Genomic DNA, 22,188 nt, shown 5'->3' on the forward strand with positions numbered 1-22,188 from the left:
GATTGTATACTTCGAAGTAATGAAATAAAAGAAAATATTTGGGGGCATAGTGTGTCAGCCCAAGCCCCCGGGCTTCAACGAAGCTTGCTCCTTTTGACGCACACGCCCGGCATACACGTTTGCTAGATATCCTGTGCGGTACTCGCATGACCATTCTATTCCACGCATATTAGCCAGCCCATTCTAGAAAAGTTCTAGAACCTTTCCTGAGCTGATTTCTGTGTCTCTTTCTAGTGGTTTTCTTCATGTTCTAATCATGCTTTTTATTTATTCTTTCTCATGTCAAATTTTGCCTTTTCATTTTTTTTTTCAATCTTACTTTTCTTTCATTTTCTAAATTTGGGAACATTTTCTGACTCCACGGACATTTTCTAAATTCACAAATAAATTTTCAAACCACAAACATTTTATTGAAAATTGTAACCATTTCTGGTATTCACGAATAATTTTTGAAATTCATTCAAGTTTATAAAATTTGCTAATATTTTTCAAATTTTGTAATATTATTTCAAATTCAAGTACATTTCTAAATTGACTTTTTAAACTAAGAACATTATTTTTAAAATGGATCCTTTTTCAACTTTGCTTACATTTTTTGAATTATGGAAATTATTGAAATTCGTGGGCATTTTATGAATTCATAAACTTTTTTGAATTTCAAATTTGGGAACATTTCGGAAATTCGTAATTTATTTTGGATATTTTGAAGAAATCTCATTATCAAGATTTTTTCATTGATTCAATTTTTTAATACTTTTTTGTTTGGTTTCATTTTCTCGCTTTTTTCAGTTTTTCATTATTGTATGGGCCGAGGCCCAGTTCGGTCGATCACCGAGCCGCAGAAGCAAATGTGACCTTGCGGCCACAGTTTAAAACACTGACCCGGCAAACAAACAGGTAGGGTGTCGGTTTAGGTTTTTACTAGTCAGGCCGCCGGTTTATCGGTTTATTTGCAAAAAAATGAAATGTTTAAGTTATTTTCTAAAAAATTGACCTTACATCAAATGAATACACATCATATTGTATGTAAACCATTAATAAATCACAAAGTGGTATTGGCCTAGTTGGTTATTGGGCCTTTAACATGCCTTGCCTCAAGGACTAGGTGTTCAATTCCTTGTTGATGCAACTGTTTTTGAATATTTTTTGGTTTTTACTAAAAGACCGCTACATCGTAACAATCCGCACAAGGCGCGGTTTTTCCGGTCGGGCCACCGATCTGGTCCGGTTTTTAGAACTATGCATGTGCCCCCGCTTTAGTCCAGTCCAAACTGTGCTGGTGGTTGGACACGTGGTCGCTCCTCGACGCATAGCCGATAGCAAGGAATCCTCAAAAAAAAAAACGACAGCAAGGACCACCTATTTAGTGACTGGGATGCTGAAAATCGAGCAATCGCGTAGGGTGAGCGAGCTCAGCGTCGGTACTTGGATTGGTACAACTCTCGCTTGCTCGCATTTTTCTCTTTCCAATGCTCGTTCGCTCGTGTTTACATTTCTTTCACACACGTTGTGAACTTCCTTAGCCGTTTGTCCTTTTTCTTCCTTTTCTTTCGGTTTTCTTGTCTTCCCCTATTTACTATGGGGATGGCGTGCACGCTAGGCTTGATACACCTTGATCTAGGCTCTTTTGGGAAGGAACCGGCATCAAGCGCAAATACCACCTTGTCAAATGATCTGCGGTGTGTAGGCCAAGAAAATTTGGCGGCTTGGGTATCACTAACTCAAAATTGGTGAACGTGGCGCTACTTACCAAATGGTGGTGACGCCTTGCCCAAAACAAGTCGGGACTCTGGGCAAAGCTTATAAAAGCAAAATATTTCCCTAACAGGAACCCTTTCACGGCATCCTCGTCCGGATCCACGTTTTGGAATGGGATCCAAGCGGTGCGACCCACCTTTGCGGTCGGGGCCAAGTTTCGTATCAACAACAGTCAATCCACTCGGTTCTGGCTCGACTGTTGGTTGGGACATGTCCCCCTTTGGCAGAGCCATACCTCTATTTATCGGGTGGCCACAAATGCTAATATAATGGTGGGGGGAGGCTCTAAACTCCTCACCACCCGCGATCCATTTCTTACGGGCCCTCACCGGTATCGAACAAGAGTCATGGGACGACTTGGTTCAAAAAATTGGTGACTATCGTCTTGGCTTGGCGCTGACTCGTGGAATGGAGCCTGACCGCCTCCAAAAAGTTTTCGGTTAAATCACTCTATAGCAAACTCACAGAGGGGCTGGACATAGCAAGGGGCTTATGGAAGACGGGTTTGCCACTCAAGATAAAAATCTTCATGTGACAAATGTTTAGAAATAGGCTGCCAACTTCCGACAATGTAGCTAAACGCAACGGCCCGGCTGATGGGTCCTGTTTGGTGTGTGGTCTTGGAGAAGATGCAAACCATGTGCTCTTTCAAATCAAATCTTATCAAATCTCAACTAAATCAACAACTTTCCTTGCATTCCGTTACACATACTCAAATCAAATCAAAATCTTTCTAAAATCTAGAATAAGAATAAGGTGAGTGTAAGGTATACTTATGTCGGACATGATTAATGTCGAACTATTAGAATATGTATGTATGTCTCCGTTGCAACGAACGGCAATTAGTTAGTACAATAGCCATATCTATCTGTTGACGCGTTAGTAGGTGTTTTTTCGGTTTTTCCATACGTGAGATAATCAATGACCTTGCCTCTGGTTCACAAAGTGTATCCAGTTAATTCTTCAATATTGGTTAATACACGGTAAGATCCCCCGCAAAAAGACAAAACAACGCGGTAAGATCGTTTCCTGGACCCTGGTTGCTTCGGCCTTTCAACGAGAACAAGCAGTATACATAGTTTCTCCTCATGCATACGCATCGATGAGGGTTGTACATTCACACAACCATAGAGGCATGGACTATAGAGAGGAAAAGGGTAAAAAAGAAACCCCCTATAAATCCAATTCACGCATGTCATCTATAGCGGGGCGCCCCAAATCTGCCTCATACGCCCGCGCGGGACGCCCGGTCACGAAATTTCAACCCATACGTGCATCTCAAACGCCCGGCATGACCGGCACCCCTCATATCCAATCAAATATGGGACTGATATGGATTGATCAGCCCACGCTAGCCCACCTGAACCCACATATATTCCTCCCCATCTGCTCGTCGGACCAAACTCTAGTACTTCACTCCACTCCCCTTCGGCACCCAAGCTTCTATCTGGCGATCTCCGGCCGCCTCCGGCATGGCGAGCAGTGGATCTGACTCCGATCAGTCCAGATCCGTTGACTGGGGTGTCATCCCATGCGGGTTGGAGGAGGCAATGGACGTCCGCATTGCACTCCGCAGCACCCGGGAGGACGGCGCTTGGCCTACGGCAGGATCTGTCCGGCGCGACTCCATAGTGTCGGCTGAACAGGCGCTCGGATCCTCTGGGGTTGGATCATCGCGGTCCCGGCAGTCGAAAAATCTTTCCTTCCTCATCACTGATCGGGGTGGACTATGAGTCCCATCGGGACCGGTCTGCCCGCCGTGGGAATGAGAGGATAAGGGCAGCTGAGGCCCGTCTCGCTGCCGACATGGCGGCGGCGGTGGCTGATGCAGTGGCGCGAACGGCCGCAAAGGAGGAAGCCATCCGCGCCCGCATTCTGAAGAAGCAGCAGCGGAGGAACACGCGCGCCCTCGCTCGAGAGTAGAATCGGGCGATACGTGCCATGGCCGGACTGCCGCCAAAGAAGGAGGAGGAGGACAACTACGGTGAGGACAGCTCCAGCGATGGGCAGATCCGGCTCAATCCCTACTGCGTCTTCGACCGGTACTTTCGCGAGAAGGACGACAAGGGCGCCGGGAAGGGCAGGGGCAGCCGTGGATGATCTTCTCTATCATAGCCAAACATACCAAATTTTGGTAGTCCAATGGCAATGTTGTAGTATCCGGATGATGTAGCATCGTTTACGTAGTTGCATGAGTTTGTATGAATTTGAGATATGCTAACTGAGGTGTCCAGTTATGAGAATGGAAATTTGAGGCCGGTCAGTGTCCACGGCTACGGACGTTTGAGAGGTCGGATTTGCAAAGTCTGGCGGTAGATGCTCTTAGGATAGCTAACATCAGTTCACGCGTTGGTGTCACTGCTTCGGTCAGTGACCTAATAGTGGCTATAGCAACCGACTGGTAAAATGTACATTGCATTTCAAAAATAAAAATACAACATGAAGTGGCGGTCGCATTTGATTTTCGGACGGGCTTGTTAGTTAGAGTCCTAACACTCAGTATCCCAGGCTAACAGTCCCCTGCCCTGCCCTCCGAGGGGTCTATGAGCACAAGACGTTGAAGGTTGGTAAGCCATCATCATGCAGTAGCAGTGCGTTTTAATTATTAGCGAGGAAGAAACACACTTATGCCTCTACATGTATGCGTGGACGAGACTTGATGAGAGGCGGGGAAACTAATACTATATACGTATACATGACTGCGTTGCGTACGTGGTATGATGGATGCTATGAGTATTCTACAGCCATGTACGTACACACCAAATGGTTGTAAAGCCTAAATGCCCAGGCGTGTACGTATAGCCCACCTAACACAGTCGCAGAGAAAGTTAGTTGGTGATCAGTTGGCGCGTCGTTCGTCCAGTGCATGTCCTAATCCTGCCACAGTATGTACACCGCATCTCGAGAATACAACTTAAACAAAGCATAACATATGTAGTCGTGGTTTGATTTGGACTCCCTCATTCTTGTTTAAGCTCTGCACCGTCCGTTCGGTCGTATGGCTACCTCCGAGTACGGTACGAATACCGCAGCCTGTTCCCGTTGGGGGCCGGTTGGTCTACTCCGTCGAGCCATTTTTATTGAGGGCAGCTGAGCCTGGCTTGTATCGAGACAGGGGGAAAGATTTTCGGATCTTAGGGGCGCGTGAGAGAGTCAAGATCAACGCTGCTGGCTTTGCATTTTGTTAGACGACGACGTTCCGAGCGGTCGTCGTCGTCGTTGTTTCTACTACTTGTTTCATAACCGGCCTTCACTGACCCGATCGTTCGTTGGCTTCTAACCACCGTCCACCGCATAAGAGTCAAGAGAAATCTCTCCATGCATTTTGTAATCATGCATGGCAATCTTACCAAGCAATCTAGCTGGTGTGTGGTTTGATGGTTCATACTTCATACAGACATGGAGTCTGTCTGTTCTCTAATCTCTGGCATGTAGCGCTGTGTGCCCGGCTCTTTCAGAGATGGTATACATGCATTCAGTTCTACTTCTACCACTGGTGATTAAAGCTTCCTAATTAGGGTTACTTCTGAAAATATCTAGCTAGATTAATTGATGCCTTCAAGTCACGTGGAGCCAGCTAATTAACCTAGCACATTATTTTCAGGGAATATTGTACTATTTTTAAGTCGCCAAAAATATATAATACTACACTGCAGTCTGCACTCACAAAGTTTTAAAACTACAATGCACCTCCCCTCTAAGTAATATACTCATATACTCCCTCCATTTCTCAATATAAGCCCTTTTGGAGATTTCAATATGGACCACGTACAGAGCAAAATAAGTGAATATACAATCTAAAATATGTCTATATACATTTATATGTAGCCCGTGTTGAAATCTCTAAAAGGGCTTATATTTAGAAAGGAGAGTAACAAATAAGAGAGTAAAAATGGTTAGTCTCACTGCTTGTGACGGGCGAACTAATGCAAAACGCCATTCTGCACGAAGGACGTACGATAAGACACGTCCTCTCTGAAAGAAACAGTGAAGCAATCATGCATAGAGTGCAACCTATATGTTTCCCCGGCGAAATTTGTTGTAGCTAATTAAACCTCCTGTTGTTTATTCAGTCGCGAACGTATGACACGTTTCCATTACAAACAAACTTCGCACAACAAGACAAAGAACGAACAACCCAGCGTACACGCGTTGTTGAAATGACGTACATATTGGTCCGTAGATAACTAAGAATAGTCTCGAGGACATGAGTTCGTCTTGTCACAACAACGATGCTGCAACAGCCAGGGGTTGGTCGAATTGACATTCATTTTGACCGGCATTTCATATATAACGTATAGGTAGTAGTAGGAGAGAGGTAGTGGAGTATAAATTAAGTCTGCCATAGGTCTCTTCGGTCATTTCCTACCTCGGCGTCGTTCAATCCAGCACCGACGAAGGGCCTATGAAAGTTTGTGTCTTCAGATATGTTGGCTCCCTTCAGATCTTGGCAGTTGGTGTGTCTTTGGTGTTGACTAATGGCGCGGCCACTATAACATCTTCTTCATGTTGTTCTGTGCTTTGGTCCGGTTTCCCAAACCCTCTGAATTGATGGTGATGGATTGCAAGCATGTATGGCATGGGGTGATACTCCAACTGATGTTGCTTCAACGATTTCTAGATCTCATCGTAAAGGGGGATAGCTCTTGCGGTCTTTGAAGTCTGGTATGGTGAGGACGCTTGTAGATGTCCCTTTCCTTTACTATTAGATCATTGTAATTTTGAATCTCCAACGGGCGGCGTACAATTGAAGGATGAAGAAGGCTAATATGATTTTTAATGCAATTTTATTTTGTATTGGTCGTTGTGCGTCCAGTTGCTTGTCACTTGTACTGGCTATTGTTTTCCTTGATATTTATCAGATCTAATATGCTCGTTGGGTATGTTTTCTTAAAAAAAAGTTAGGTTCTCCAATACTAAAAAATAGTTTTATGATCATACTTTAGTTTTTAAGATAACCACGTGTATCATTAATCCCAAATGCTGTAAATATAATGCACGCATGTGGAGTTGGCGAGAAGGATGATAAATATGTCCATAGAACTTTGCCTAAACCCCTCCAAGATAATAAATGAGAAGGGAGTATGGAGGTAATCATGAAAGTGTCATCGCCGCCACTAACCTTCTTCGGATTCGGAGGAGAGCTATATCCCAAAAGGGCGTTTTGAGTTGAGGAAAAAGCCCGTCATCGGCAAGGTCTTTGTCGATGTGGGGCGTCGAATGGAGATCATTCGACACTCCTCGTGTCCTGGAGGCCATAGCCACCTTCAACTGTCAACATAGAGTGCCATCCGTCGCCGTCAATCCTCAAGCAAGGATTTGGAACCTCCGGCCCCTCTCTCACCCACTTGTGGCACTACCAAGATGATAACAACCAGTAAACCGGACCTAAAACCTCCGACTAGAAGGGTTGATGGGAGACCAAGCCCACTGGGTCTGACACTGCCATCGATGCCATCAAGACGGGACAGGAGCCTGGTAATTTTTCTTGGATGTGCCGCCGCTATCACCGCCAGAAGCAATGCCGTCCCACGGACGAGGCCTACCTATCTACAGGTCGGAGCTGAACTGTTGGGGTCCCCAACCCGTTTAGTCACTGGAGAAGGAAATGGAGGAGGAAGGGGCTAGCAGCATCAACGACAAAGGAAGGGAGTGGCGGTTTGTCTTCTAAGTCGCCTCATACCATTAGAAACGAAGGGAACTGTGCACATCAATTACCGCGATAAGTATATTTTGGTTACAATGTTCCTTTGTTGAACGAACGTCGCAACAAGTTTGGTTCCATGGTTCGTAATGTAGGGTTATAGGTGTGAGGTGCTGGCAAATCTAACAACTAAGCAACAACCACGGATACAGGATAAATATAGAAGAATCATACATAAAATACATCGACGATGAATGTAGGACAAGAGAGAAGGCTGTTGAGCATAGATTGGTCATTTGGGTATCGAGGCAAGTGTGTTGGGCGGTGATAACTTCTCAATCTTTTGTGGTGGATGGAGGAGGACTAGAGACGATCGAAAGGTGTGGCACGCTGAGGATGTGCTAATTCTTGGATAATGTAGTTCTCCCTCCTTTCTAGTCTAGTTTAAAAGGCTCACGTGTATCCTTAGATCCACAATTCAACCAATGTAAGTTTGCTCCCGATGAACAGTAACTCAAAAAAAAGTAAAATATTAAAAAAATATGATTTTTTTTGTGGATGTTCGTGTTAGTGTTGCAAGAATGCTTGACAATTTTCATGCAAAAACAGAGCAGTAGTTTTTCTTGGGCGAAAAAAAATTGGGGGTGACATTTTGGGTAACATTTGATGTTTAATTTGTTTTTTCTTTTGCATAGGACAAAATGTTTTACCTTTTTGCCTAAAACTTTGTAGGTAGCATTTGTATGTATCTATGAATACATAAAAAAAACTGTTGGGTTTTTTTTTTGACAATTCAAAAATTATTTTTGCGCGCAGGAGCACGTGCTCCCGAGAGCCGAAATGGATTTCCGTACACATGGCCCTTTTAAACCGAAAATGAAGTAGTATGTCATTGGGAGGCGCCATTGAGATGAACAAAAAATAGAGCCTCTATGCTTGTATAAAGAACACGGGTCGCAATGGCATGCCCACTCGAATCCGCTGTAATTGAATCTGTACCTGTATTTGCTCGATTGGACGCGAAAAAACATTTTAGCTAGGTTTTGAATAGAAATGAGGTTTTATTCAAAATGCAGTGCAAAAGAATCACTGGGACTTCATTCTAAACATTGATCGACAGAATATGAATATTTTGAAGTGTCAACCTCCAACCCAACAGACGCAACCTGGTCAAAATCACAGTTTAGACCGCGAAACCAGCGCCTACAAAACCATCATCACTCCCATGTCAAACCTCGTTCAGTTCTCTCTCTCGCCTCAGTTCGTTCCCACCATTTCAATCGCCTCGCACACCCAGCAGGCACCAAACCCACGCGCCGGTGGGATGGCGTCCTCCGCCGCGGCGGCGAGGCTGCGGGAGCTAGCGCCCGGGCCGGGTGCGGGGATCTCAGCAACCGAAGCCGCCGCCCTCGCCGAGTGCTGTGCGGGCCTCCTCGGCTGCGGAGACGCCGGGGCAGCGTGCTCGGCGCTCGACGCGCTGTGCGCCGCTGGAGGGGACGCGATGCGGCGCCACGTCGACGAGCTCACGCCGCTGGTCGTCGGGCGGCTCGGGGACGGCGACGCGGCCGTGCGGGAGGCCTCCAGGAGGTTCCTCGTGCTGCTCATGGAGGTATTGGCCTATCGGGGTTCTGATTTCCATTCCTTCTCCTCCAGGGTTTAGCTCTTGTCGCCGTGTTATTGCACGATTATTATCGGGGTATTTCGCGTCAGTAGTAGTTGAGTTTCAGGCTTTCAGCTAATTTAAAAGGAGCACACATGGATGTGGGGCCATATGTAGCTCGAGTACTTAATTAACATATCTCCAATCAAAGGTCTGGGCCAAATGCCTGCATAATTGAATAAAAGAATACTTATCCAATTTATCCCAATTTTATAGAAAGCTGTGTGTTGTTCCGAGACTAATTAGATGCGGAGTCGGAAGCAATATCACTTATACTATAATAACTTCAAAACAAAAAACCTGACTAGTTTGCTTGTGATGTTGCAGATGAAGGAGATGAATGCAAGGTCAGAAAATATAGAAACAGGTTCTAGCATACCAGATGTCCACCGCACTAGTTGTACAACAACCGAAGCTGAATCTTTTGGTACCAATCAAGTAAAGAAAAGTTCGAAACAAAGGATCAGCACAAGAGATATGTCCCTTCTAGCAGGTATAGACTTTACTTCTCGTCAAGCACCCAATTAACCAGGTCCAGAATTGTAGAGCGTGTATATAGTAGGATTATTGTGTTTTTATCCAACAAGAACCTTTCATACCAAACCCATTATAAAAAACTAAAACATGCTCATTTTGTTAAACATTATACTATGTAATTTACCATTTCCGTAATAATTTAACCTACATAATTCGATACCACTGAGGTAGATAACAAAAATGTTCATGACATCATATTTGAATCAGAGACTGTTTCTGAAGAGATGCCTCAGTTTATAATGAAGTATGTTATGGAATAATCTACAATGAATTTTAATGTTAAGGCCGGTTGACCATCTGTCTATTCATACCGGTTGACCATTGTATGATACTTACTGGCCAATGCTCATAGATCTGTATTCGCAGCGGGTCAACCTGATTACTATACTACTACAACAAATAACTAACATCCAACTAACTGGCAGTACTCAGTAGCAAGCAATGTTGGTATTGGAAATTTTAAGGCCAAGAATATGATGTTTGATGACTTATTGTTCGTTAATTATGAATGTCTTTCCTCTTGTGCTATGCTTTGTTTACACTATTTTTAATCTTACGGTATCTATATCTTATGGTATTTGATCTATCCGTCGTACTCTATGCAGGGGAAGAAGATATTACAAGGAAATCAGTTGAACCTATAAAAGTATTCTCTGAAAAAGATCTGATAAAGGAAATGGGAAAAGTAATGTCTACTTTACAGCCAGATAATGAGTGGTTAATCCGGATAACTGCGATGCAAAGAGTTGAAGGCATAGTTCTTGGAGGTGCTAATTCCTTCTTGTTTATGTTGGCTTCACTGTGCACATTAGACAGTTAACTTTCTGAAGTAAGCCAGATCTTCTAAGGGCATTTCTTTTGCCTCTATTACAGGTGCCGCGGATTATTCAGCCTTCCCCACGCTTCTAAAACAACTCGTGGCCCCTCTTATAACCCAGCTTCTGGACAGGAGATCTAGTGTTGTAAAGCAGGTTTGACTTATTTCACTATTCTGTTGAAGTGAATGCAACAAGTGTGTACTGCAGATCAAACTTAGTTGCCACAAAATTAGCAGAGCAAACAGTAAAGTAGTGTGAAAAAAAATATGATATATTATGTGTAATCATCTAGCTTCTATGCCCTTATGAGCTATGGAACTCGTCACATTTTGTACCATTTGTTTGCACACCCACTGAAGCACTTATTTTTGATATTTCTAGGCATGCCATTTGCTAATTTTCCTATCAAAGGAGCTACTGCGTGACTTCGAACCATGTGCTGAATTGCTTATTCCGGTATGTTGTTGTTGATTTCTTTTAGTTTGTGCATCCTATATCTATGACTATCTTGTTGTATCTGAAGAGACCACGTTGCCATCTGATATCTCCAGGCCCTTCTTAAGAATGTCGTGATCACCGTTCTTGTAATTGCCGAGTCGGCTGATAATTGTATAAAAGAGGTACATACACAAGTGTTTTTTTACATTTGATTGTAACATGCTTGATGTACAATGTTGTCTCTACGACTCTACAGATGCTACGAAACTGCAAAGTAGCTCGCATTCTACCAAGAATTATTGAATTCGCAAAAAATGACAGAAGCGCAGTTCTTCGTGGCAGGTAACAGAAAGGCACCAAGATGGGTGATATACATTGATCTTGGATGAATGCTAAAGAATGTGTTACTGTTGCAGGTGTTGTGAGTATGCAATACTGATGCTAGAGTATTGGGTTGATACTCCCGAACTACAGAGATCAGCGAATCTGTATGAAGAACTCATAAAGTGTTGCATAGGAGATGCAACTAGTGAGGTATTTGCATGTCTTCAACTCTCCATTCATATTTATTTATTGAGGAGTGTGAAATGAAATTTAAATTTCTTTCTTATCTTTGCCTTTTAATTGTTTCCTGGCAATGTATCTAGGACAAGTTTGACACTGGCTACAAGCAAATCTTTTGCCAATAATTTTTGGTTACCTAGTTGAATAATTTTTTGTGTTAGTTATCCTAGTATCATCAGTTCTGCCCTTAGTAGCTTTGATATTATATGTAGAAAACATGCACTTGCTGAAATGAATAAAAGAAAAAAAAAGTAATTATAGACAACCCCCATCAGTACTCCGTTTTAGCCACTTCACCCCCAAATTACAAAAATCAGGATCTAAAACCCCTCAACTATCACTCCACAGGAGTGGTCTAGCGCGCGCCGGGGGGTGGCCGTGAGGTGCTTCGGCAAAAATGCTTGTCGGGCTCTTGCCGGCCATCAGTGATGGCGTCTGTGGACGTCGGCTTACTTCCTTGGAGATGTCGGTGTGGAAACGATCCCCTACACACCCCTAGATCTAGTTCTTTGGGTAAAAAAGGCCCAGCTGGGCTGGGCGTCGGCGTCGGCATCGTCAGTTCTCCCTTTGGGCGTCGCCTTGAAGACCTAGTGATCTCGTTTGCACTCTCTATGCTCGACGCTCACGCGGCATTGTAGTCAACATGTGCGCGGCCCACAATATGGTGTTGTGGCATCCAGTTTGGCAACGATCATGATGGCCAGCGGTGAAAGGCTGCGGCAGTGCTTCGGTTGTCGGTTCTTTCTCGACGTGCTCGATAGGTATCTTCTGGGTCTCACCATGTCATCGCGGAGTCCGAGGAGATGCCTAGGCGGTTACGACATGTTAGCCTAATACTCCTCGATCATCTCTCCTCTCCCTCTGCCACGGCGCGCCGAGCCAAGGCATGGACCTCGCCGTCGAGCTTCCTCTGGGCGCACTTCCCACGCTGCAGCGTCACATCGACCCCTCCCTCTACGACGAGGGCGGCGATGCGCTCGCGCGGTAGCCGCTGGACGCCGTGCAAAGCCTCCACGAGTGACGCAATCGTGAGCCGCGAGGACTCCATTGAGCTGTGGTGCAGCCAATTCGACGGTCTCTGACAAGGATAGTGGCCTCCGGCGCGGGCGACGCGGCATGGATGGCAGGGCAGGTGGAGCCGGGGAAGGCATCCCGCTCTGGATGGTCTCCGCCGTCAGCGCGCGGCTCCTTGTGTGGACATGGCACGCCGTCTTCACCTCCTGTCGCGCCTCCTGTGAGATCTCGGCATGCTCACACCTGCCTCGTCATCGCGTCCGGCTGATGCGACCACCAAGTCCTGGGTTGAGACGCCGGCCTCTTCTCGGCGCATGCAAAGTGTTGGGCAGAATGTCCAGCCCATTGGGGACTTTTCCGTCTCGTCGCTTAGGTAAACCGCCATGAGAAACCGCTAAACAGGACTCAGGAGCTGATTTATTTGATTTGTGGTAGTTGAGGGGATTAAGATCCTGGTTTTTTACTTGGGGTTATCTAGGCTTTTTCTCAAAGAAAAACCATGATCGGTATGTAACCTGTAGGCTACAAACACCCTTGGCTACGCTAGTCATTATTTGAAACATGGTTCTGAATCTCTTACAGAAATTAATTAGTACATCTCTTTTAACCTTTCTGGAATGGTTCTACATTCATCAATACAGTTCTTTTAACCTTTCTGGAATGGGTCCTGTATTTCGCCTAGGACTTCTATTTACAACTTGGCAATTGGCATTGCACTCTGAGCTATGTTCTTTATGTGGATGCCCTTTTCGAAACTATCCTGCATGGTGATTTGGTTCTAGATTTTAAGCAACTTTCTTTATTTGAAGGTTCGATCGGGTGCTAGGGCATGCTACAGGATATTCTCCAGAATTTGGCCGGAACATTCTCATCAGCTCTTCTCATCATTTGAACCATCCAGGCAGAAAGTATATATATCCTCAAATTTATCTTGCATATTTGCCTATTTGCTCATACAGTTTTTGACTCTATATATTAAATTCTGTAGATGATAATTGATGATGATGCTGAGACACATCAAAAGCAGTTGTCTCCAATAGAAGGAATTAAGCTCGGGCAACCTCAGTTTGTTCCTTGCATTCCAACTGTAATGGACAAGGTTGTCATGGTTGATTCTCAGACATCACTTTCTTCTGGAGACCTGCAATCAGCACTGGCGAAAATATCTCTTCAGCATTCTCATATGACCCCTCAAGTTCCAGCAGAAGATAGTAAAGATGGTTTAGCTATTGGAAGCTCATTTGAGGATATGAGCACATTAGAAGAAGAAAGAATTCCAGTTCCAGACCCTGATGAACGCGTTTCAGGTATATGTCATTGAAAAATACCTTGCTATTTCTTCTTTTTCTCGGTTTGGACCACTCTGCTTCATTGGCCAACTTGTTGAATTCAGACCAAAATGCAGGTATCAGTTCATCATCCCGTGATTTTCCTTCTGCCACTCCATTTGAACCAACTCCAGACATTTTATTGTCAGAAGCAACTGTCATAGCAACTTTCCAAGACAAGGCCGAGTGCAGGCCGGAGGTTGAACATACAACCTCTTGTAAAGTTCAAGCACCAGGGGATCCTTCTGAGATGTTGAGCCGCACTCCTGCTAGTCCGGAGGAGTCAGGAAACTTGCTAAACCAAAGGCCCACTAAATCCAGCTCTAATGGAATATCAGGTGGAACATTAAGGACCCAACAAGAAGAGAGACCTTGTGTCAGAACTCCTCGTAAGAGTGTAGTTCCGAAGCAGTCACCGAATAACCACACTCCTAACTTCCGGCGACCTCTCCTGAGTAAGGTGATGACAAACTGGTTCTATGCTAGTACAAGAGGTGATTTAGATGGTAAACAGCTAATTATTGGTGAAATGGCCAATAGCATGGATGTGCCCTCATCTCTCACTGGGGCACTTTCTTTAGGCCTTAACCCCAAGTCAGATTGGATGATGAGGGTATATGCATTCAATTTCTTGCGCCAACACTTGCAAGAGCGAGGACCAAAAGGCATTCAGGAGGTTGCACAAAATTTTGAGAAGGTTATGAGGCTTGTTAGTCAGTATTTGGATGATCCACACCATAAAGTGGCACATGCTGCTCTCTCATCACTTGCTGAGATCATGCCGGTTTTCAAGAAGCCTTTTGAACATTATCTGGACAAGATGTTGCCCCATGTTTTCTCTCGATTAAATGATCCAAAGGAGTCAACCAAGCAGCAGTGCTTAGCAGTTTTGAAACTTGCAGGTGAGAGTTACTCCATTGATTCTCTCTTACCTGCTCTGCTTCGTTCGCTAGACGAGCAAAAATCCCCCAAGTCAAAGCTTGCAATTCTTGACTTTGCAAAGGCCTCTTTTGTGAAATGCACAGTTAATTCTGACATCTATTCTGGTAGCAGTTTTCTTAAGCCGTGGCTTGGGAAGCTAACTCTTCTGTTTAAGGATAGAAACAAGAAGCTAAAAGAGGCTGCCGTGGTTGGTTTATCTTCAGTCTATTGTCATTATGATCCGGAAACCATGTTAAGCTTTATAGTTACCTTGTCAATGGAAGAACAGAAGCAACTTACGCGGGCAATAAAGCAGTTAATCCCTATGATAGGGAGCGACCTGGAAGAGTTCTTGCAGCAAAGGAGACATAAACAGAAAGTGTCGTCTTTTGATCGCTTTGCTGCTACAGATCCTCATCCCAGAAGTTATGTCGGAAGGCAACATAAATCCCAGGAGCATGACACATATCAATCCAGTGATGTCAGAGGTGATCAAGTATTTAGCTCGGCATTTCAGTATCTCCCGAGCACTCACTTGGAAGTCTTTGGGCGTCGTACCACGAAGGTTCAATCTGAATTGGGTAGTGAATCTTATGGTCACAGAGCTGAAACGATGGGTAAAAAGTTTAGTCCTGCAAGGCGAAGCAAGGATATGATGATGAATGGTAGTCAGAGCCACGAGCCAAGCATTTCCAAGATGCATCATCAGGTTTGTAACTATTTTATTGACATGTTTGGTGTTATTTCGTATCATTATTTTTAAGGTTCTTTCCATCTTGACATAGGGATTAACATGTATTTTCGTTTAGGTTGATCTATTTGTATCACCTTATTTATTGATTTTATCTTAATAAGGGGTATTCCAGTCCTAGGTTTGTTGGTTCTGATGTCACCTCATACTTATTCCTCTTTCAGAATTCACATCAGATGTCCTCTTCTATTCTTGTGATGCTTGATGACCCGGATGAATCCACCAGAGAGCTTGCACTTTCTCTATTGGTTGGAATTCTTGAAAAACAAGTAAGAGTTCTATTTTCTTATGGGAACACAAGTATTTCTGATGAAACTACTTAATAGCAAGCAATTGTGCCATTGATGGGCCTTCCATGAAAATGACCTCTACTATGGTCATATGTTCCAGGAAAGGGCCCTGGAGAATTGTTTCGAGACTCTTGTAGTTAAATTGCTGCATGCAACCAAAGATGCTGCCTTGAAGGTACTGCTACATTGGGGGCATTCTTCTTTGGTTTGCATTGGCTCAACCATAAAGTTACCTTCTCAAGCCTTTATGTCATTGTGATTGCAGGTAGTAAATCTGGCACATATCTGTCTGACAACCGTGGTTACTCAATTTGATCCACTGCGATGCCTTCGGGTAAGATTCTTTTTATATTATGTTCTCAGTTAGAACTGTAATTAGATAGATGCCTTGGAAAATATATTGTTCCTTTCCCTTTTCACAGTAGTTGCCATCTTATCTTTGTCATATAAATACAGGCAATTGCTTCTCAATTGGTCTCCCACGATGAGAAAATCCTTATTGTCAGCATCAACAGTCTGAGCAAGGTAAATCCCTCCAAGTCATACAGTTGGTGTATGTAATATTGTGTGCGGTCACATGATTTGATCTCGGATTCTCGGTATTGGAATGAAAAAGAAAATTTGGATAATACTTCAGAGTACATCTCCGGCCTATGAATAGTAGGATGCACACAAGTATTGTTAGCATCAACAGTTCTACTGTTTTATGCCGTCAGATTACATTGCAGATAAGCTTGTGTTTGATTTTCGCCCATTTCATTAGCAGCATCACTGTTGCTTTCTTTTTCACTTTGCTATTAGTCAAGCAAGTGATAATAGTTTACTTCCGTTTTCCTTACTGTGGACCTTTTCCTTACTGTCTCCGATTTTTTGCAGCTTGTGATGCGGCTGTCACACGACGACCTCATGACTCATCTGTCAACATTCCTACCTGCGGTCTTGGACGCCTTCGAAAACCACAGTCCATATGTTCGCAAGGTTCATCCATCACCACTTTCCCTTTTTTTAGATTGTGTTTAGGATCATCTTCTATTTTCTGGGAAACACTGCTCTTGCCTTCCATCTCCCAGAAATTCATGAATTCTGAAAGTAAAATTTCATGGAACCCTCCAGAAGATCAAGACTTAACATGATAAGCAATTTCATTTCGTCTTGTGACCGTGCGGGCCTTCCATCTGAACACTGTGCTAGAATTTAAACCTGTCTGAAACCGACTCAGAATCTGTTCATGGAAAGTTTAACAGCACTTGTCTTACGTTTTGAATTAACCCTGTGATGCATTGCATTGCATTGCAGGCTATTTTGTTGTGCCTGGTGGATACGTTCCTGAAGCTGGGGCCGGCGGTGGCGCCGCACCTGGAGCGGCTGGGCGGCCCGCAGCTGCTGCAGCTCGTGGTCACCACATCGGCGAGCAGACTGTCCAGGGCGGGCGTCTGATGCTCTCTTTTAGTATTATTTTGGCGTCTAATGCTCTGAAGATCGATGATGCCGGCGAGGACTGATGCGTCGATGGTTAAGGCGGGACGGAAGGCAGCTCTAGCCACCATGATCCCTTTACGTGTACGTTTAGGACCATGTATCCATTGGTGCGTACCAGCAAGCAGCTACGTCTCCTGTAATTCAGTCGATGAAGAGTTGAAGACAACAGTAATAATAAAGCTCTTGCTGAACGGGTTCGAAAGTAAAAAAGGATCCCCTGTTTTTGGCCGCCATGGCAGCGTTTCGTCCTTCAGAACGAAAGGGAAGAGAGGTCACACGTTTTTTTTAGAGAAGAAAGAAAGAGGGAGGTCACACGTGGGCCATAGGCTTCCGATGGGATTGCTCATGGCCCAATTAATTTCCCAGCAGCCAGTCCACCAATCACGCCCGCTGTTGGTGAGAAATAATCATGGGAGACACAGCCGCAGCCGCCTTCGCTCTCGGTCCCGGCGATTCGGGGGCTCAGCGCTCCCGCCCCCGAATCGCCGGGACCAGCAATATATATGTCGCCGCTTCGGGGGCTCAGCGATCCTCACCTTTATGTCGCCACTTCCGTCCTGGACGTTGCTGGAGTCTCAATCCAGCAACGTCCAGGACGGAAGCGGCGACATAAAGGTGTGGATCATGGATACTCCTTCGACTAATTTTCTTCAGTCTATGCACTTTTTAGCAAACCATCAATCGGATCTTCAGTCTATGATTGGTGAATTTGCTTTTCTTGGATGGATACCCATTGTGCAAATCCTCCGCCCGCCACTGGTTCAGAGTATACGAGTGACAAAAGCGTTACTACAGTTCTGAAACCTGACAGCATATATATCTCTCAAGTCTCAATCCAGCTGTTTCAACTCAACTGAATGTACACATATCTCAACACAGCAGTCCATCAAATTAAGTTACACACACAAGTACTCGAGTACATATAAACAACAGCGAAACTTCACCTAGAGGCGAACTTAAGTTCTTAGCAATAGTAAATCAAGGCAACAAAATCTGGTAGCACAACAGTCCCTGAAAACAAAATAGTAACATAGCAGAGCAAGTAAAAACCACTTCTTCTCGGACACCTTTATTTCAGCTTCCACACACAACTAATCAGTCCAGCTTCATGGTTCACGCATCACCACAACATTCCAATCAAACCAGCAGCACACCATCAGACGCTTGCATTCAACAGAAGATCCCCTGAATAGATGAAGGGCGAACATGTCACGTATGGGTATGAGAAATTGTTGATGAAATGTCATGATATATTGCACACAGAAAGTAATGTACGAAATTAAATTGTTAATTACGATTAGTACCTCTTGCATTGGTTGTGAAATGTCATGATATAACAATTCCCTGACAGCTAGGTCCATTCCTCGTCAAAGTAGGTATCTTCCGTTCTGTCCTGGATAGATAACCTAGGATGATTGGGATGCCCATTTGCCTCATTCCTTATAGAGGCGGCTGCAGCAGACTTGATTTCGGAAGATGTGGCAACATCATTGCAAAGAGTAACTTGGGCATCTCTCAGACATGGGAGGTGGCCAAGTCCCAAGTAGAACCCATAGGCTTCTGCCACTGAAACAAACAACGGCAGCTCAAGCTTCTCCAGCTTTGGCAGTGCCCCTTCTTCAAATGTCAAGTAAATTGCACTTGCACAACGGAAAGTACGGATAAGGTTGAATTCCTTCAAACACAGGAATGCAGCACCTTGTACGGTAAGCCTTTCTTTTTGGACAGTCCTGAATGTTATACTCAGTCGAAGTAAAGCAGGCATCTCTCCAAGTAGCCACAGATCCTCCTTTGTTGCTTCAATCAAATTAATGTTCAGGTATGCAAGATTGGTGAGTGCTGGTACAATCCACTTTGGCATCTTTGGTAAATAGTAGCCAGTGGTCACCCAAAATATTTGGAGATTATATGGCAGAGGGGACCAAGAATCTAAGAACTGGGTGGGTGCTGAATCAGGACAGAATATCCGTAAAGACTGAAGTTTGCATGTGCCAAGCTTGCATAGTGAGAAGAGCAACATCTCTTCATGCCTCTTGTATTCCTGAGATCCTCGACCATCCAACTGTAGATGCACTTCTTTCAAACAGGCCAGATTCCCCAATTCCTTGACTGCACATAGTGAACTCTTCATAATATTAAAGCCCGAGATCACATGTAAATTCCTCATATTTCCAATACCATTTGGTATCTTTGCTTCACCGTAAGGATCACGGAAAAAGCATCTTGTAATGAGTAGATGTTGTAGTTTTACGAGCTGAATAATTCCAGTAGGCAATTCTTCTATATGTGTATTTCTAAGATCTAGCGTCTCTAGACCATATAGCCTCACAATTCCTGATGGTAGCTTTGACATGCCAGTACCCCTAAAGCTCAGGTACTTCAGCTGGAATAGTTTATCTAGACCATTCATATCATATTCATGCAAATTCTTACAATCTTGAAATTCTAGGACACGCAAAGCTTCAAACCGAACAAGCCTAGGCAATTGTTTGATGCAATTTGATGCTATAACTGTCAGAGATCGTATGTGGCTTAGATCTTCATTTGCCAATGTGGATGCAAGCTCTTGGTCAATATGCTGGACTGATAGTCGCCGAATAAGACCATCACGCTTTGCCAAATCAGTGTGACCATGGCCTGCCAAAGAGATGAAATTATCTTCAACCGATTTTGAAATAATGAGCTCCAGCATCATGTCATGGACTTGACAAGCACGAGCCTTTCCATCATAGCCAATTTCAATTGGCTGGACCATACTTTTGTTTATTAGCTCATAGAAGTGGTTCTCGGCAACCTCTTGCTTGCTTTGTCCGCGCTCTTCAGAGATGAAGCCTTCTGCTATCCATCGCCTCACTAAAATATCTCTCTCAATCACATAATCCTCAGGATATATACATAAATATAACAAGCAGGTCTTGAGATTGGGTGAAAGATTATTGTAACTAAGGGATAATATGTTATTCATTCCATCTAAGCTTCGATTTTTGTCCAATGCAGAACCAATAGACCTTCTGACCCTCTCCCACTCATCTTTGATCACCGGTTTTGTTACCAATAAACTTGATATACTGATAATTGCCAATGGGAGGCCTCCACATTTCTTCAATATTTTGTTTGACACTTGTTTTAGCACATCAGGGCAACGGTTCTCGGAACCAAATATTCTTCTCAAAAAACAATCTTTTGGAGTGCAGATCACTTAGGGCTTCCATTTCATACATGCGGCCATTACCATCTAGACAACATGATCTTGCTACATCAACAATGCGTGTAGTAGCTATAATTCTGCTACAAAAATTATTCTCTGGGAAAGCATACTTGATAGCGTTCCATGCTGATATCGACCATATATCATCAATAACGATGAGATACCTAATAGATATAAGTAGATACTGTTAATCAACTACGAAAAAGAGTTCAAGTACAGAACATGGAGATACCAATGTCATGTCAGAAGTATTCAACCATATACAGAAAAAGTAGACTACGAACTCCAAGAGGATCGTAATAAAAATACTCAAAAAGAAACAGCAAGTAAACCATGATAATCTAAGCACAATATAAGGTGCAAGTGCTCAACAAGTTAAGGTCTACCATCTGCCTATTGCTTATGTTGCCATCTGTAGTTTGCTTACTTAAGAAACACTTTAGCCATAGTTGGAATTCAGAACTAACCAACTTAAGTTCAAAAAAGATCTCAGTTTAACAATGTTTGCCTCATGATCATACAAGCATCATTTTACAATACTTGTGTGAGTAAAAAAATCATATAGAACACTTGTTTGCATACTTAGAAGTCTATTTTAATATAGTCTGTATACTCATGTTACAACAACATATGGGTATGTTATTCATGCTTTAAAGGATCACGAGAAATATTTTGGGTCAATTGAGTACAACACTGATCTTTAACCTCTATACATATTTGTTTACAGTTTGTTCCGTTAGGCTTATTAAGGAATTAACCTAAATATATTTGTTAAAAAAGGGGGTTTGAAATACCTCTTATCTTGTAAGAGTTCTTTTAGCTTCCCAATACATTTGGGTTCATCCCAAGTGTCGATACCTTCCATAAAATCTTCCTCGCAAGGTAGCTGGGAGATGAAATCCCTCATAATTTTCTTTACATTAGGCTTTTGCGAAACCGAGACAAAAGCCTGACAATGAAAATGCCCTTGGATCTTGCGGTAGACCTTCCTCGCCAGTGTCGTTTTTCCCAACCCACCGAAGCCAACAATGGACAGCACCTTGCGACGCTTGGTCGAGCCTTTTTCATCTTCGAGCATCCAATTGGCAAGATCATCCCTTGGACCATCAGTGCCCACGAGATGTGCTTCCTCAACAAACAAAGCAGACAAGCGGGGATCCACAGATGAATGCTGACAGGAAATATCATCCAACTTGTAACTACTTTTCAACTCTTTTACCTGCTCGAGACGAATCTTCAGATCATTGATTTGGTTGGCGATTCCACGGCGAGAGCCCAGAGTCTTGAGCCGGCGAGCAGTCTTGCGGAAGAACTCCTTGAAGCCACCCTTTTGCTGGTGGCCGGGAGTGCCGAGCTGATGGATGAACTTGTCGATGACATCCTCGATGTCATAGGTCAGCTCTCTCAGCAGCGACATCCACTTCTTAACCTGAACATCGGGATCTTGCATCATTGTGTACTTCTCGACCGCGCCATGCATGCAGGTCAGCTCGGATTTGAGCGAGCGGATCTCACGCCGGACGCCTTTGAGGCGGGCACACTCACCGGCGAGCAAACCGGTGAGCTTCCCCAGCAGGGGACCCAAGACGCCGTGGGAAGCACTCACCACCTCCATTGATCTCTCTTCTTTTTTCTTTTGAAGGGACCTCTCTATTGTTGGTTTTGATCTGACGGCTTAAACAGGCCAGTTAGATCTATTAGTCTAACAGAAGAAAAAAAAGATAAAGGGATAACGATAAGTGAAGGGGTCCACGTACCAACGTACGTGAGCCTCGATC

At 44.0% G+C, this 22,188-nt stretch overlaps 1 protein-coding gene and 1 pseudogene across 2 annotated transcripts; one reads left to right on the forward strand and one right to left on the reverse strand.

Annotated features, from left to right (window-relative positions):
* The first annotated feature begins 8,903 nt into the window (after nucleotides 1-8,903).
* Nucleotides 8,904-17,318, forward strand: LOC123131337 (CLIP-associated protein). Of its 2 annotated transcripts, XM_044551031.1 has the most exons (17): nucleotides 8,904-9,011; nucleotides 9,390-9,555; nucleotides 10,205-10,366; nucleotides 10,473-10,570; nucleotides 10,799-10,873; nucleotides 10,969-11,037; nucleotides 11,112-11,197; nucleotides 11,272-11,389; nucleotides 13,243-13,341; nucleotides 13,422-13,740; nucleotides 13,839-15,391; nucleotides 15,598-15,702; nucleotides 15,824-15,898; nucleotides 15,989-16,057; nucleotides 16,180-16,248; nucleotides 16,600-16,701; nucleotides 17,020-17,318. In XM_044551031.1, the coding sequence occupies exons 1-17, from the start codon at nucleotides 8,904-8,906 to the stop codon at nucleotides 17,158-17,160; spliced, it is 3,414 nt and encodes a 1,137-aa protein (XP_044406966.1). In that variant the 3' UTR covers nucleotides 17,161-17,318. The 2 variants fall into 2 exon arrangements, with proteins under 2 accessions (XP_044406966.1, XP_044406967.1); XM_044551032.1 differs by lacking the exons at nucleotides 8,904-9,011; nucleotides 9,390-9,555; nucleotides 10,205-10,366; nucleotides 10,473-10,570; nucleotides 10,799-10,873 and having other exon boundaries at nucleotides 10,876-11,037; nucleotides 13,827-15,391.
* Nucleotides 17,319-18,189: 871 nt separating this feature from the next.
* Nucleotides 18,190-22,054, reverse strand: LOC123128971 (disease resistance protein PIK6-NP-like; annotated as a pseudogene).
* Between the last annotated feature and the right edge of the window lie 134 nt (nucleotides 22,055-22,188).

The sequence above is a fragment of the Triticum aestivum genome, chromosome 6A (genome assembly GCF_018294505.1).
Source record: "Triticum aestivum cultivar Chinese Spring chromosome 6A, IWGSC CS RefSeq v2.1, whole genome shotgun sequence".
NCBI classification, from domain to species: Eukaryota; Viridiplantae; Streptophyta; class Magnoliopsida; order Poales; family Poaceae; genus Triticum; species Triticum aestivum.